We start from the raw sequence: 16470 nt of genomic DNA on the forward strand, positions 1-16470 counted from the left end.
GCTTTTCGCACAAAGCTGCTAGTGTGATATCGCCAGAGCCCGCAGGTCATACAACCTTGGCTGAGTTTACCAATCGAAGTGGTAAATCTTTAGGAGATGGTGTGGACGAAGAAGCTATCCTCACCCAATACCTCTGTGACCATGATTGCCGACTTCCTTCTCTTTTTAAGAGAGGAATGTAACCTTGCTGTGTCTACAATTAGGGTTATCGTAGTATGCTATCCGCAGTATTTAGGAACAGGGACCTGAGAATTGCGAAGGATAAAGACCTGCATGACCTGATCAGATCTTTTGAAACTACCAAGAAAAAGTGCTCTAGACCTCCTAGTTGGAACCTGGATGTAGTCTTGAAATTCTTGGTATCGAACAGGTTCGAACCTCCTCAACAGGCGTCCTTCAGGGATCTGACGAGAAAGTCACTGTTTCTTCTAGCTCTGGCAACTACTAAGAGTCAGCGAGTTACAAGCGCTGGATGCGAGAGTAGGGTTTAAAGGGGATTCGGCAATCTGCTCCTTTAAACCATTATTCTTAGCAAAGATGAGAATCCCTCGAAACCATAGCCTAGAAGTTTCAAGGTAAAAGGTCTCTTTCCCTTAGTGGGAAGAGAGACAGAAAGATCCCTGTGCCCTGTCAGGACCCTTAAATTTTACCTAGATAGAAAAAAGAAACTTAAGGGCAACCTGAACAGTCCTCTGGTGTTCTGTCAGGGACCCTAGAAGGCCCATCTTTATGAGGGGCATCATTACAGAAGCGCATGCGACATGCGATGAAGAACAATTTAAAACACCTGAAAGTGAAAGCACATGAAGTAAGGGCCATTGCACATCACTGGCGTTGCAGAAAAACTGTCTCTAAACAATATTCTGGCCTCTTCTTACTGGAGATGCAACTCGGTATTTGCATCTCACTACTTAAGAGACGTAAGAGTAACTTACGATAAGTGCTTCTTGTTGGGGCCCTACGTATCTGCAGATTCGGTGCTGGGACAGGGAGCTGAGACTAATCCTTGTTAGGTTAGGTTAGTTGTATTTTAATTTGGTGGTGTTTTTTATGGTTATTTGAAAAAAAGTTGTGGAACCTCTTTCAATTGTAGTTCTAACACGGGTTAGAAATGGTCAGGATTGGTTTTGTGCTCCCTTGATAGTACTGCAGGCAAAGTTTGGTCATGTAAGTGGATTAGCCCCCATTGACCAAGATCGTAACACGGTTCTGTCATGTAAGTGGAAAGCCCCCATTGACAAGATCCAGAGGAGTTTTCAGTCATAGGTCACTACCTCGCTGAAACTCTTGAGGCAAAGCAGACTCATAGACAGTATCCATGAAGTCTTCTGCCCAATCAGGTAAGAACCAAGGTCTTTGACCTACAACTGTGTTGTTTCCTGTTTTTATTTTTACTATTAGCTGTCTCTTACCCTCCACCAAGGGGTGCCAAATCAGCTAAGTATATATCTGCGGGAAGTTGCATGTACAAAAATGATATTGTTATGATACAATAAAGTTTTGTACATACTTACCCGGCAGATATATTTGATTAATGGCCCGCCCAGCTCCCCTCAGGAGACAGGTGGAAGAAAAAATCTGATTAGAAAATGGGAATGGTTCCTAGTCCCGCCACCCAGCGGCGGTAGGGTAGATCACCTGACCTACCTGTAGCGTGTGCCGCGAAATTTGAATTTCTGTCGGGGACATCGGAGACTGTAGCTAAGTACGTATATATCTGCCGGGTAAGTATGTACAAAACTTTATTGTATCATAACAATATCATTTTCCGAGAGAGGTGTGGACATGTTTTAAAGAAGAATGGTGCAGCCCTCCCCCCCTCCATCTATTTCTCTTCTTTATGTTCCTCCTCACCAGACGGAGGATTTGGGATTTGTATTTTGTTTATAAGAGTGGTGCTCAGCCGTACCTCTAATGTTGGCATTAATCACAGATAGATAAATTCCATAAATGTGCAGAATAGTTGGATGAGAGAATTTTATTAGTCATGAATGTTAAATACGTAAAAGAAGGTAGTCTTCTAAGTGGGAATGGGTGCAAAATCATGTAAAATAGTTTAATAAAAAAGCATAGCATACACAATGAACAGTCTAGACAAGTCACCATTTACCGTGCATGACAAATGGACAAAAAAAATAAATAGTAAACAGACAGGTTTTGTTTTGCTAGCTGGCCCACATTCTGTTACCAGTGGCTGGTTAGAGTACAGTTATGGTAAATTTATACCTTTATTTCATTTTGCCTTTAAGATGTCACGAATTACGGCTACATTGTGTTACAGTAAATATTTATTTGTTAAAGTTGGCACTCAGATTATTAAGGTAAAGAGTGTAGAAAGTTGAAAGAGGAGCAAAGCAAACTTATACAAAGATTTAACAAGAGATCAAGAAAGAGTAGAACTAAGTGAGATTCCTTGTAGAAGGTTAGTGTTGTCAGTGCACCACATGCTTAGCATTACTTAGGTTTTCATTGCAGTGTTCCTTTGGCTCTTATCTGCAACCCCTTCACTCCTTTGACTGTACCTCCATTGTGAATCAAACAGAAACTTCTTTCAGTTTTCTTCTGATGATTGAAAAAGAAACCCACAAAATCACTGTGTGTAACGTGTTTACTTCTAAGTAAAATTAAACGTAAATACTTAGAAGTAAACACGTTACACACTGATTTTGTGGGTTTCTGTACTTCCATTTATATTCTCTTTCTTCCATTGTTCTTTCCAACCTCTCCTATAGTTATTTTATAGTGCAACTACAAGATTTTCTGAAACCATTTTTACTCTCAAGGTCCAATTGAGCATTGGATGACCTCATGGTCCCGATGCTTTGCCTTTTGTCTGAATTATACATTCCCTTCCATTCCATTCAACTCACTCCACTATGGAAAGTAATACAGCTGAACCTCTTGAAACCAGCATTCTATGGTCCGGGAACTCCCGTGGTTTGGCTTGATTTTAAATCAGCCGCCATTAGTTTATTGCGCTGCCACCACAGTGGCGTGGCGCCATGTATTGTTTACAACTTCGGACAAAACAAAAAAATTACAAATTTTCTAATAAGCGCAATTTTGTATTTTTTCATAGCTACAAACCTCGGTCTTAACAATAGGATAATTTTCTAGGTCTCTCCTTTGTTTTTTATGAAAATAATTGTTAGTAACAAAAATATGTGAAGTCAAATATGTTTTTCATATTAGCCTTCAAGAAATAAATATATTTTTTAAAATATCCACTTGAGAAGGCTGTACCAAGTCAAAACTTTTAATCAAAACAATGAGATATTTGGCAATGCATGAATTCCTTACTGTTTGTGTTCTTGAGAGACATAGGTGATTCAGTTTGGTAATTTCTTTTATGTAACTGTGTATTTACCTATTTGATATGCCACCTATTAGATCATATGATTCTAGAGGTAAAGAAGTGCAAGCATAAATCGTTATCTATGCTAGAAAATTTTTATTTCATTAGCGAATAGTTTTTGTGTTCATTTTCCTCAATAGATGGGGCCTGGTTTGCTTTGTTTACATTTTGACGGCGACATTCAAGTGCACTGTGATCGCCGAAATTCAATCAGTCATTGTTTTTTCATTGCACTATCCTCAACAATCAAAATAAATGACGAAGAAACTAATGGCAATAATTATGAAGGTATGAATGAAATTTAGAATATGTAAGCCACGATAATAATGTGCAGATTCTGAGTAGTTTTAGTACTGTATAGTTGATTTATGATGAGCCTAACTGAGGATGTAGGATAATCTGTTAAAGTACATTACTTTAAAGAAAATTATACAATGTAACATTATCAAATTATTGCTCATTCTCTGTGTTGGGCATTCAGTATTGCCAAACAAGTTTTTAAAAAAAATTAGCTTTTTCCATAGTTACCAGACACCTACTCTCCTGATATGTTGAATTAATCTCACATTTTGTTGTTGTTAATTTCCATAATCCACCTTTTAATGTATTTTAATGTGATAAGATCATTTTTTCTTCCCTCACAACAGTTGGTCTAGGTCAGTTAGAATCTTTGTTTTTGTGTTCTGATGGGGGAGGGGAAACTCAAAAAATCTCCAGATTTATAAGACATTGCTGTGGGGGTGACAAAATATTTTTATTTTATTTTGTTTGCATAACATTTTTTCTAGTTAAAATGCTGATCTGACAATAGTGCTTTTCAAATTTATAGAGTTGAATAAAGTAAACAAGAAACGTTAGGTGCATGTGTCCCTATGCCAGCTAAATTACATAATGCAGTCAATGGACTCTCCCTTATCATCCTTGCTAGTGGCTCCCCCCCCCCCCCCCCCACACCCCCCCCCCCCCCCCCCCCCTCCCTACATCCCTCCCTCTGAACAGCAAAGTAATTAAGAAATAAAAAAAGAGATGAGACCAGGTACCATGACCACATCCATAAGTGATATGCAAACCCAAGTGTTACTGCATACAAAAAGATTTCTCAATTAAAGTTTTCTGTATATTTAAAATCTTTAGGCTTCTCTGTATACAGTAAGTCCTCGGGTACGCTGGTCTCGACTTACGATGTTTCGTGGTTACGAACGCGCCCCCATAAAAATATAAAAAAAATAATATTTTGCGTCGTTCCGTCTTACGCGGTTTAGCGTCGTAAGCAACGTAAACAAACGCGAACTAGTTCCAGGCGCACGGCGGAAGAATACGCTTTGTGGGGGAGAGGACGGCGTCGCTTCGCTACGCTCAGTCCTCGTCCATACGCCATTTTGGTTGTTTACACTGCCTCTCTCTCCCTCGTGTTGTATCGTTTTTGTAACTTTTTGCTCTTTGTTATGGCTCCCAAGCGCAAGGCGGACTCTTCTGATGGTAGTGCATCGAAGAAAGAAAGGCCATCACCATGGAAATTAAAGTGGACATTATAAAGCGATCCGAGAAGGGAGAAACGCCAACAAACATTGGCCGCTCGCTTGGCCTTAGCCTTCGACCGTTGCTACCATTATCAAAGATAAAGAGCGCATCGTTGACATGTGAAAGGATCTGCTCCTATGCAAAGCGACAGTGATAACTAAGCAGCGTAGTGGTCTAATAATTGAAATGGAAAGGTTATTGGTGCTTTGGTTTGGAGATCCAAATCAACGGCGTATCCCAGTCAGCCTTATGGTGATTCAGGAGAAGGCGAAAAGATTGTTTGAAGCGTTGAAAAAAGAAAAGGGGGAGGGAAGTGAAAGTGAAGAGTTTGTGGCTAGTAGGGTTGGTTTATGCGATTTTAAGGCTCGGGCCAATTACCATAACCTTAAATTGCAAGCGGTGAACGCTGCTAGTGGGGATGAGAAAGCAGCGAGTGAATTTCTAAAGCGTTGTCTGAGATAATTAAGGAGGGGGGTTATTCTGCTCAGCAAGTGTTTAACGTAGACGAGACAGGTTTGTTTTGGAAGCGTATGCCTAACCGCACTTACATCGCCAAGGAGGAGAAGTCAGCACCCGGTCATAAAGCCAGCAAGGAGAGGCTAACTTTACTTCTTGGGGGTAATGCTGCTGGCGACTTCAAACTGAAGCCCTTGTTGGTGTATCAGGCTGAAAATCCAAGGGCACTCAAGGGCATTTGGAAGGGTCAACTACCAGTTAATTGGAAGTCCAACAAGCAAGGCATGGGTGGGGACACTTGCACGGGTTTGCGAGGGGAACTGGTTCGTAAACCCATTTTGTTCCAAGTGTGGAGCGGTATTGCGCCTCCAAGGGTATCCCCTTTAAGGTGTTGCTAGTGCTGGACAATGCCCCTGGACACCCTGCCCAGCTGGGAGACTTCAACCCTAATGTCAAGGTGGTTTACCTTCCACCTAATACCACGCCCTTTTACAGCCTATGGACCAAGGAGTGATTGCTTCGTTCAAGGCCTACTACCTACGAAGGACAATTGCTATGGCTTTACAGGCAACTGAAACCAAGAAGGACTTGACTCTGAAGGACTTTTGGAAATCCTACAACATCCTTGATGCTGTAAAGAACATTGCTAATTCCTGGGAGGAGGTTAAGCAAACAAACATGAATGGTGTCTGGAAGAAAATTTGTCCTCAATTTGTGAATGATTCCTTTCATGGGTTTGAGGACACAGTTCAGCTAGTTGTCAAGAACGTTGTTGCCCTGAGTAAGGAAATCAATTTGGAGATGGAGGTTGATGATGTTACAGAGCTGCTGGAGTCTCATGGCGAGGAGTTATCTGCTGAGGACCTGATACAACTGGAGAAGCAGATAATAGAGGAAGAAGAAGAAGCACCCACCCCAGAGCCTAAGGCTTTCACAAGGCAGGACTTGATAAGAGGTTTTGCAGAGTTGCAGCAAGCGTTGTCAACTTTTGAGGCTCAGGATCCCAACTTGGACAGGTTCACTAGGGTTTCCAGAGGCGTCATGGATTTGATGCAGTGTTACAAGGAGATCTTGGATGAAAAGAGGTCGCTCTCTGTTCAGACTAACCTGGAGCAGTATTTTAAGAAGGTAGAGAGGCCCTGCAGGAGATCCTGTACCCTCTACCTCAGCTGCCTCTGCTAATCCAGCACCTTCTGAATGTTCTGCTAACCCAGACTCACCTGCCCCAGTATCTCCAGCACCTTCTGTAGGTTTCTGCCTCACCTAAAGACTCACCTGCCCCAACATCTGCCTCACCTCAAGAATCACCTGCCTCAGCACTCCAGTACTAGTACGTTCTGCCTCACCTCAAGAATCATCTGCCTCAGCATCTCCAGCAACTTCTGGAGGTTCTTTTATTTTCTCTTCACTAACCTCCCCCAGTCTCTCCAGCACCGCAGCTTCCTCTCCAGTGTGCAAGCCAATCAAACTAATAAAGGTAAGGAATTGTTCTCTCGTTGTTATTGATAGTAATTTACATTAAATCATTGTGGTATTTTTCAATGTTCCGACTTACGCTGAAAAATCGTGTTACGAATGCATCGTAAGAACGGATCTACGTCGTAACTCGAGGACCCCCTGTATTGATGAATTTTTTATTGAACAAAAAAGACCTGAATCCTGGATGATATCTGAATTGTTGTTATTTTACATTTTTAATTTTGTTAATATTTTAAGAAAGTATTTTTTTTCAATATTAAGTAACTTTTTTATTTTACTTAATTTTGAAATTCTACAAGAATACCAGTTTCATGTATTTAAATTGCCATTCTTTTAAAAAAATAACTTAAAACAATACTAAAATTTCAGCCAGAATGCTTAAAATCTATAATCATTTTGACTTTGAATGATTGATAAAAAAAAAAAGCTTTGGAGACTTAAGTTGCTTTCAGTTTCCTATTCATTACAGTGCTTGATTTTTATGGCACCCTGTGAATGCCAGAAGAATGAAGAAAGACTCTACAGGTAGTTGTTGATCATCATAATTGTGGCATACCTCATTATTATTCTGATGATGCACAATTAGTAAGAGAGTTTGGAGCATTTGCAAGAGGGAAAGTTGAGTAAGGAGGTCATGAGAGTAAATGGAAATCAAGTTGGAGCAGTTGATATGGATGAGGGAAGAAGTGAGTCACGAAACCAGTGATGCAGAGGATAGTAAGGTGTATGGAAAAGTTTGGTTAGAAAACTTTTAATTATTTTTTGAAGCCTTGGTGAGAATGCACAAAGAATCATTGAGTTAAGGGTATGTTAATCCAACTTTCACATAAACAAGTTAGTTTTGAGGTCATTGTACATCTTGAAAGAATGGAGTTGAGTTAAATATAGAATTTAGGCCAAAGGCCAAGCACTGGGACCTATGAGATCATTCAGCGCTGAAATGGAAATTAACAGTAAAAGGTTTGAAAGGTGTAACAGGAGGAAAACCTCGCAGTTGCACTATAAATCAAGTGTTAGAAAAGGGTGGAAAGTAAGATGAAGAAAGAGAATATGAAAGGAGCTACAGTAAAAGGAACAAAGGCACACTACAAATAACCTTAAATAATGCATACAGTGCATCGCATGAGGTCTACTGATGGCACTACCCTCCACATAAATTGAAAGAATGGAGGACGATAGGTTTTGTGAAAAGTGAGAAATATTAAGCCAGATGCAAAGTAGTAGTGTGCTGACAATATAACCAGGTTATTACTTAGAACAAGTGAATATGAAAACTTGTGAAACTAGTATAATCATAGGAAAGGAGAATTACATGTTGACACTTAAAGCTCATACATGAACAAGAGGACTGCAGAGCTTATTTAGAATGGAGCTGACACAAACTGGGGCCATTTTTTCTCTCTGGCTTTTATTCTTGTGAGCCAAGGATTTTCAGCACACAAAAAAAGACATGTATGTGATTAATGGGTTTGTATTAGAATTGGTTTTATGATATGAAAAATGGTTTTAAATTCATTCGTTAATTTTTGTGGAAGGGCTAGCCATCAGTCTGGTCTGCTTCAATAAACAATAGGTAATGTCTGTGTATCTAAAATTACATGTTCGTTTATATGACTTATGGTATGAAACAGTATGTGATTATAGTTTCTTCAAAAATAGTTTAATGTATAAAAACAAAGATGGAACATTATTTTGCATTATTGTCTTTTGTTTATTATTTGTTTTTATTATTTTGGTGAATGTATTGCAGGTTGGAAACTGGGAAGAGCACTTTGCAAAATGGGAGCAGTTATTAGTTATTTACGTTGGTGCAGCAGCAATGTTCTTCATTGGTAAAAATTTGAAAAGAAGGTAAGGTAGTGATATTTGTGAGCACCATATACTATAATTTATATACATGTATGTGTGTGTGTTAATTATATAATACCATATATGAATATTATATATATATATAATATATATATAGATATATATATATATATATATATATATATATATATATATAAACAAACAGGTTTTGACATAGGAAGATCCTATTTTTTTGGTAGCCGTTGTGAATTCTGGAAGGAATTACACTATCATGGTACCCCAGGGCTCCATAAGACAGACCAACTAATTACCATAAGGAATTCTCTTGTAGTTGGTCTCAGCCAGAATAGTGTAGTGCTTGTTGGTGCAGTGATAGAATATAAAGGACTCTGGACAAGAGGGCTCTCTCTCCTTTCTACAACGATTATTTAGGCATCATACTCACACAGATCTGACAAGAATTTGACTCCATCTTCATTACATGCCAGGTCTGTGCAAGAAAAATTGTTCACTAAGACCCCTGTCCCTGCCTTTTAGTCAGGGAAAGTTGGTGGGTTTGAGGACTCACAGTTGCTACCAAAAATAGGTTTATTAATCATCAAAACCTGGTTTTTTTTTTTTTATAGTGTAGCAGTTGTTCATTCTCAAATAAGCTTACATAAGAAATAAAATTGACAGGTGATGACAAAACAACTTAACTTCTAATAAACATAGTCGACCTAGTTAGAGAAGGATTATGGGCCACCGTGTCCGTATTAGCTGATATGTGTCCAGTTTAACTGGCTGTACCTATATATTATGTACATACAAATGCCAGTAAATATACTATTTCATTATTTAAATTTAACCTCATAGAAAAGATGAAAAATTAGAATGTAACAAGATAAAAATTGTAGAAATCAGCCGTATATATGTAGATGCCTCGGCCGAGACACGAACGCATTAATTGTTAAGTAAAACCCTGATTGGCTGGTTGGGTGCCATGGAGATCTGTTAGCCAGTGAAAGCCCTCTACTTATTATGTTACCAATTTTTAGATATTTTGTATCACAAATTGTGCGTACATTAAGTTTTTTTGAGCGTTGCCGGTGATAGTGATTATTTGACTGCTGATTGCAAAAATTACTTTGTATACGCTGTATAATTATTTCTCCCTGCTAACAAGAATTTAACAATAATTTTAAACTTGACTTGGGAAATAAATTTTGTATGTTAAATTATTTCATCTCTCCCACCGTTATCCCTACATTAAGGGGTCAGTTGCCTGATGCGCTTTCTCCACTGCCTTCTATCAAAGGCATCATCCTCCACCAAACTTCTCTCCATATCTTCCTTCACTTTATCTCACAATCAGATTTCTCTCTTCTTCTCTTAACATCCATCCTTAATACATGCCCATACCATCTTAATCATGACTCTCGTATTTCCTCTGTTATCTTTATTGAGCCTACTCATCTTATGTCATCATTTTCCAGTCTCTCAATCAGCAATATTCTTTTAATCCACCTCAGCATTCTTATCTCTGTTCTCTAAAGCTCAACCTCCTCTTTTCTTTCTTAGAGCCTGTGTTTCCGATCCATCCATACATTAACACTGGTCTTATCACTGTGCTATAGATCTTGACTGACAATCCTCCCCGTCCTGTTGAGGAGGCATCCGTATATATCACCACGTGTATGAATGGTGGAGTCAGGTCGACCTGTGTGCCAGAGACCCCTTCCAGGTCCACAGACAGAGTATCTTCCCAATCTCAGATGAAGGTGATCTTAAAGGCTTTTCCTGTAACACGCCCAGACTTTGTTCCAGCTTGACATCAGGGAAAGTTTGGACTGATCCGAAGGAATATCAGGTCATTCCTGATTCTGGTTTGAGTGCTCCTGGTAAGGAGCTGCCGCAAAGAGTACCCCAACAAAGCCCCAGCCTCAGAAAAAGTCTTGTAGATGCAAGGCAGGATTTGTTTATATTAAGAAACCTTTTGACTGGAGTCAGCTAACTACCACTCTCAGGTTTAGTCAGCACTCTTCTCTGGTAGCTCCCCAGATTATCCAATCATCTAGGTAGGCCAACAGTTAAAATCCTTCATTCCTGAGCCCCCATCAAATAAGTATAGTATATACTCCCATCAATTAAGTATAGTATATACTACAGTATAAATATTTATGCAAACATTATGTTTAAATCTAACACATTAAGGGGGGCAGCCAGCTAATGCCATGTTTTAAGGACAGGACTTGACATTCATACAACTTAATAAGGTGACTTGGGACATCACAAAACCACATATGATTTTCGCCTCTGACCTTCGGTTTTGTGACACCAGGGCGATTTATCCCGAAAATAACTATTTTTCAAAATCTATCTCCTCCCTTGATATTTAATATTAAGAACTGGGATTACTACCATATATAGACCTGATGTAGACCGCCAATCAAATGTAGTAGTTTTTTTTTTTCTGAAAGTCAATTTTTGCTAGATATGAATTTTTTCATTATGGTAAGGAAATAAACCTTATAAGAAAAAAATTTTATAAAAAAAAAAAATAGGAAAAAATGGCTTCATTTGATTATAGAACAATGTCTTTCTAAGTTATATACCAAATTTCAATGCTATAACTTTGAAATTAAGTGAGAAGATAGAATTTGAAGATCAATAAGTATAGTTTTGAGATACAGCCTTTCAAAGTTTTCCTTTGTATTTTAATAAAGACAGTGTTAATAAATAATGATTATTATGAATTTATATTTCTTTTTTGGGTATTAATAAACTAAAACTATATTATTTATCATAATTTAATCATAAATGAAGATTTTGCTCATATATCATAGCCTTGGGCACTGCGTCAGACTAGACGGGGCACTCCTTCCTACGCAACTCCTCTCTCTCCTTCACTAACTCGGCTTATTAAGGCGAATTTTCTTTTTCTGTATGTTAGCGAGATATTTTCCTTATCTTTTCCTCTTTGGCATGATGAAATTCTTGCCAAAACAAAGATAAAGAGATGTAAAAGCAAGCGAATGTCAGAGTTTAAACTCGCAAATGTGTACACTACATGGGGTCCCTCCTCGCACTGGAAGGTGATAAGCGGACTCCCTTCCTTCCTGCGACTCATGGAATCTCTGCAGATGCCATTTCTCACAATTTCTTTGACAATAATTATCAAAATTTACGAAAACAGAAGAAATATTGCATTTTCTTGTACGGATTAATGTTTTTAGCTTATTGAGTACGTAACTAATTACCTGTAACTACGAAAGTAAAAGGAATTTTTACAAAATATTCGTACACGTATTCTCCATTACCATTCGAAGCTTGCATTTTTCGCCCTATATAAGGGTACCTGCCGACCCCCTTAAAGATCACCCTTGGTTCAGAGGAATGCTGTTTGCAGAGCACTGAAGAGTGGTGGCAAATTAAGCTCTTTTTCTTTATCGCTCCTTTTAAAAAAGGGTCTGGTTTTAAAAAAACAAAAATCTACTTTAGATGGGGAGGATGAGACCATCCCTACCCTACCCCATTGCAACAAAAATCTACTTTAGATGGGGAGGATGAGACCATCCCTACCCTACCCCATTGCAAATGATACTTTGTGGGACTTTCCCAACTATGCAAGTCCTATAGTATAGGCTCCACCTCTTCCCTGCCTTGTAATAATCAGTCTCTGGTAGGCTTGTCTTAGTCTTTTCGGAGGGGTCTGTTTTTACTGACTGGAAGCTTGTACAGTTCTGATTACCACTAAGTTTTCTTAGGCTAAGAAAGATGAAACTCTCAGGGGTATTGTTTTCCCAATTCCTCTTTTCAAGGACAAAGTATATTGGGAAATTCAGTTGTTGGGCTGAGTAGTGCAACGAGAGACTTCAAAAAGGGTGCCAACAGACAAGGGAAGAGTGCAATCGTGAGGTTACATTGGGGAGCAAAATGTTGAGCCCACCAATGTTTCCTTTGAAGCCTTAAATGCAACACTCCCGAAAGTTAAATATTGTGTTTACCCAATAGGGTAAACACACATTACTAAATCCTAGGGTCAGTGCAACCTTACAAGATCATTAGGTCAGCAGTGACCTTTCCCAATATTTGAGGATTTGTATGAAACTGGGGATTGTTCACAAATTCTTTGACTCTATAAAATAACCTTCTTTGGCTCGACAGGATATGAATTAAGTTAGGTACCTTACATGATCAGGTCAGCAGTGACCTCTCCCAGTGTCTCATGATTTGTTTGAAACTCCTCTTACTTTCCATTAGTTCTTTGACTCTGTAAATAACCTTATTTGGCTCAACAGTATCAATTTTGTTAGCTACAGTAATAAATTGGTTAGTTACTGTCAACACTAAAAAGTATAAAAATAAAGTTTTATTTAAAAAAAAAATCCTTTTAATAAAATCACTAAAAGTGGAAAATAAATTGTTTGAGACACCAGGATTTTCTTACAATTAATCATGTTAACCCATTAAAGCCAAATGGACGTATTAAGCGTCGAGTCAAAATCTCCCCAATTGCCGAATGGACCGTACCATACGTCGACTCAAAAAAGTTTTTTTTAAAATTCGCGGAAAATACTTATAGGCCTACCAGCCGAAACTTTTGAATCACGCGCCTTGGGAGATGCTGGGAGTTCACGGATCAAGGAGTTGTTTTGTTTACAATCGTTACGCGAGGCGCGCAAGCGCGAATTTCTTTCTTATCGCACTTAAAAAGTATCTAGTGACACATCTCCAAAAATTGATTTTCGGTCACTTTGACATAATTTTTGCACCGTTTTTAAATTATCCGTTACATGGAGTATTACATATGAAAATGTGCGCAATTTCATTTAGAATACAACAAAAAATTACTCATGATTGTAACTTTTATCAGTTATGAAATATTTCTATATAAATAACGATAAGTGCCAAAATTTCAACCTTCGGTCAACTTTGACTCTACCGAAATGGTCGAAAAACGCAATTGTAAGCTAAAATGCTTATATTGTAGTAATATTCAACTATTTACCTTAATTTGCAACAAATTGGAAGTCTCTAGCACAATATTTCGATTATTGGTGAATTTATGAAAAAACTTTTTTCCTTACGTCCGCGCGGTAACTCTTCCGAAAAAAAATCATACATGCGATTGTGGTAATGTTTGCACCATTTTAAAATTAGCCGTTACATAAAGTTTTATATATGGAAATGTGCGCAATTCATGCACAATACAACTAAAAAACAACCCATGTTGTAGCTTTTATCAGTTTTGAAATATTTTCATATAAAAATGTTAAGTGACAAATTTTCAACCTCGGTCAATTTTGACTCTACCGAAATGGTCGAAAAACGCAATTGTAAGCTAAAACTTATATTTTAGTAATATTCAATCATTTACCTTCATTTTGTAACAAATTGGAAGTCTCTAGCACAAGATTTTAGATTTGATGGTGAATTTATGATAAAAATAAAATTTCTTTACGTCCGCGCATTAGGGTATGGGAGGGCGGTTAACTCTTCCGAAAAAATCATACGTGCGATTGTGGTAATGTTTGCACCATTTTACAAATTAGCCGTTACATTAAGTTTTATATATGAAAATGTGCTCAGTTTCATGTAGAATACAACAAAAAATAATTGAAGGTGTAGCTTTTCTCATTTTCGAAATATTTGCATATAAATCACGATAAATAGAAAAAAACCACCACGTTCGGTCAACTTTGACTCTACCGAAATGGTTGAAAAACGCAATTGTAAGCTAAAACTCTTATATTTTAGTAATATTCAATCATTTACCTTCATTTTGCAACAAATTAGAAGTCTCTAGCACAGTATTTCGATTTATGGTGAATTTATGAAAAAAACTTTCCTTCCCTCCGCGCGCGGATTCTCCGCCATAAATCGCGAATTGCGTACATCGCATTCTCGGAAAATTTGCTGTTTCATATTAGGCATTTCATAGAGTTTTATATATGAATATGTGCGCAATTTCATGTAGAATAAAAGGAAAAATATTTGAAGGTTGTAGCTTTTTCCAATTTCCGAAATAATTGCATATAAAAAAAAATTTATAAAAAAATTTCGACATTTGTAATTTTTAACTTCGGAAATGGTCGAAAACTGCAATTGTAAGCTCCAAAACTATTACCAGTATCATAATATTCAATCATTTGTATTCATTTTGAAACAAATTGGAAGTCTCTAGAACAATATTTAGATTTACTATGAATTTTTGAAAAAAACTTTTTTACGTCCGCACGTTATGAATTCGTACATCATTTTGTGATAATATTTTTCCGGTGTTGCTTTTATTGTTTTACAATGTATTATATACCAAAATGATTGCAATTTAGTGTACAATACAATGAAAAAAAAAGAAACTCGTTAGCTTTACCGTTTTTTTGCACAGCGTGATTTTAATACAATTATGTATGAATTTTCTTTTTTTCGCTACCATACATCGCATTATTTACATATGATAATTATATTATTTTTCATTTCTAATGATTGCATACTAAACTTCAGGCAATGACAAAAAAAGGAGCCAAAAATGAACTCTTAATCTTCAAAACTAAGCGCGCTGTGATTTTTTGACAATTATTTTTTCCGCTTCCGCGCTCACATCAAACCGGCTCCGGCATTCGGGGGAGTTTTTTATTTTTTACGCTTCGGCGTTTAAGGGTTTGGGTTAAAAAAAATAAAAGTGTGGGCGCCAGACATCTAAGGAAATGCTATGAGATATCATTGAATTGTAAAAGATCCTGGTGTCTTTCAAAAAGAAATTTTTTTTTTTCCTTTTGAGTGCATTTTAATTAAAGCATTTTTAAAAACTATTTTTTCATGTATGGCATCATTAATTTAATTTTAATTTTCAGGCATCAGTTAAAAGATGATGTAAGAGAGTCCTTCTATGAAGATGTGAACGTATGGTTAAAGGCTTTGAAGAAGAAAGGCACCAAGTTCATGGGTGGTGATGAGCCTTAATTTGTCAGATCTAGCAGTTTATGGAGTACTGACAGCTGTTGAAGGATGTGACGCTTTCGAGGACCTCAAAAATAATACGAAGGTTGAATCATGGTTCAAGAGTATGAAAGAAACTGTAAAATTTCATGGAGGAAGTAATTTGATTGCCCAGAGAGTAAATGTAGCAGATGCCTAACATTTTGCAAAATAGTATGCTATGTTTTAAAAGTATGTTATCAATGAGTTTGTACTATAAAGCGTATTTTTAACAGTAAATGTTGGCGTGCAAGAAAGTTAAAAAACTATTAAATTATCGTCGTTTTTATAAGTAAGTTGTGGGAATCTAGCCCTGCTACTTATTGTAAATAATGCTGTAAATACAAAAAGGTTGTATTATAAGACTTATTATAATAAAATTACACTCAGGGGAAGTGTTTTATTGATGGCAACTAGGTACAAAGGATATTCCATTTAGAAGCAAAATATTGTTTTGCCTCATACTGCAACATCTTGCTTTCAAGTGACTACAGGTAAGTAGAGTATCAACCATAATATGCACTTGTTAGTGATAAACATGCAATGCATTACATTTTGTGTCTTGCTGTGCAGCTTTACTTTCAAATTTATTTAACAGAGTGAATACTGTCCATGTGATTATTAATCACTGATATTAATGCTTGTCTCCCTAAAGTTCACAGTTCTGGTTGTGCGAAGAGAAGCCAAAAAGCCACTAATAGGACATGGTTCAAAAGGGGCACCTAGCATGTTCTTGAGAAATTTTGATGTCCTGGCTACTGCACCAGAATTCTGCCTTGGTATTGTTTGACAGATTCACCTTATAATATTAGCAACCAGTGAAAGCACAGGTTTCCATATAAATTTTGCAAGACTTATACCTAGAGGGAGGTAAGTGCCCAGGGTTCAGT

General features: G+C 37.4%; 1 protein-coding gene across 1 annotated transcript in view; it reads left to right on the top strand.

Annotated features, from left to right (window-relative positions):
* Positions 1 to 15836, top strand: part of LOC135217532 (prostaglandin E synthase 2-like) — a 45214-nt gene extending 29378 nt beyond the window's left edge. Inside the window, exons 2-3 of the mRNA XM_064253498.1 lie at positions 8562 to 8662; positions 15457 to 15836. Coding sequence (XP_064109568.1) covers positions 8562 to 8662; positions 15457 to 15565 — 210 coding nt within the window. The 3' untranslated portion in view covers positions 15566 to 15836. The remainder of the gene's footprint in view (positions 1 to 8561; positions 8663 to 15456) is intronic.
* The last annotated feature ends 634 nt before the right edge of the window (positions 15837 to 16470 follow it).

Source organism: Macrobrachium nipponense, chromosome 7 (genome assembly GCF_015104395.2).
Source record: "Macrobrachium nipponense isolate FS-2020 chromosome 7, ASM1510439v2, whole genome shotgun sequence".
Classification (NCBI taxonomy): Eukaryota; Metazoa; Arthropoda; class Malacostraca; order Decapoda; family Palaemonidae; genus Macrobrachium; species Macrobrachium nipponense.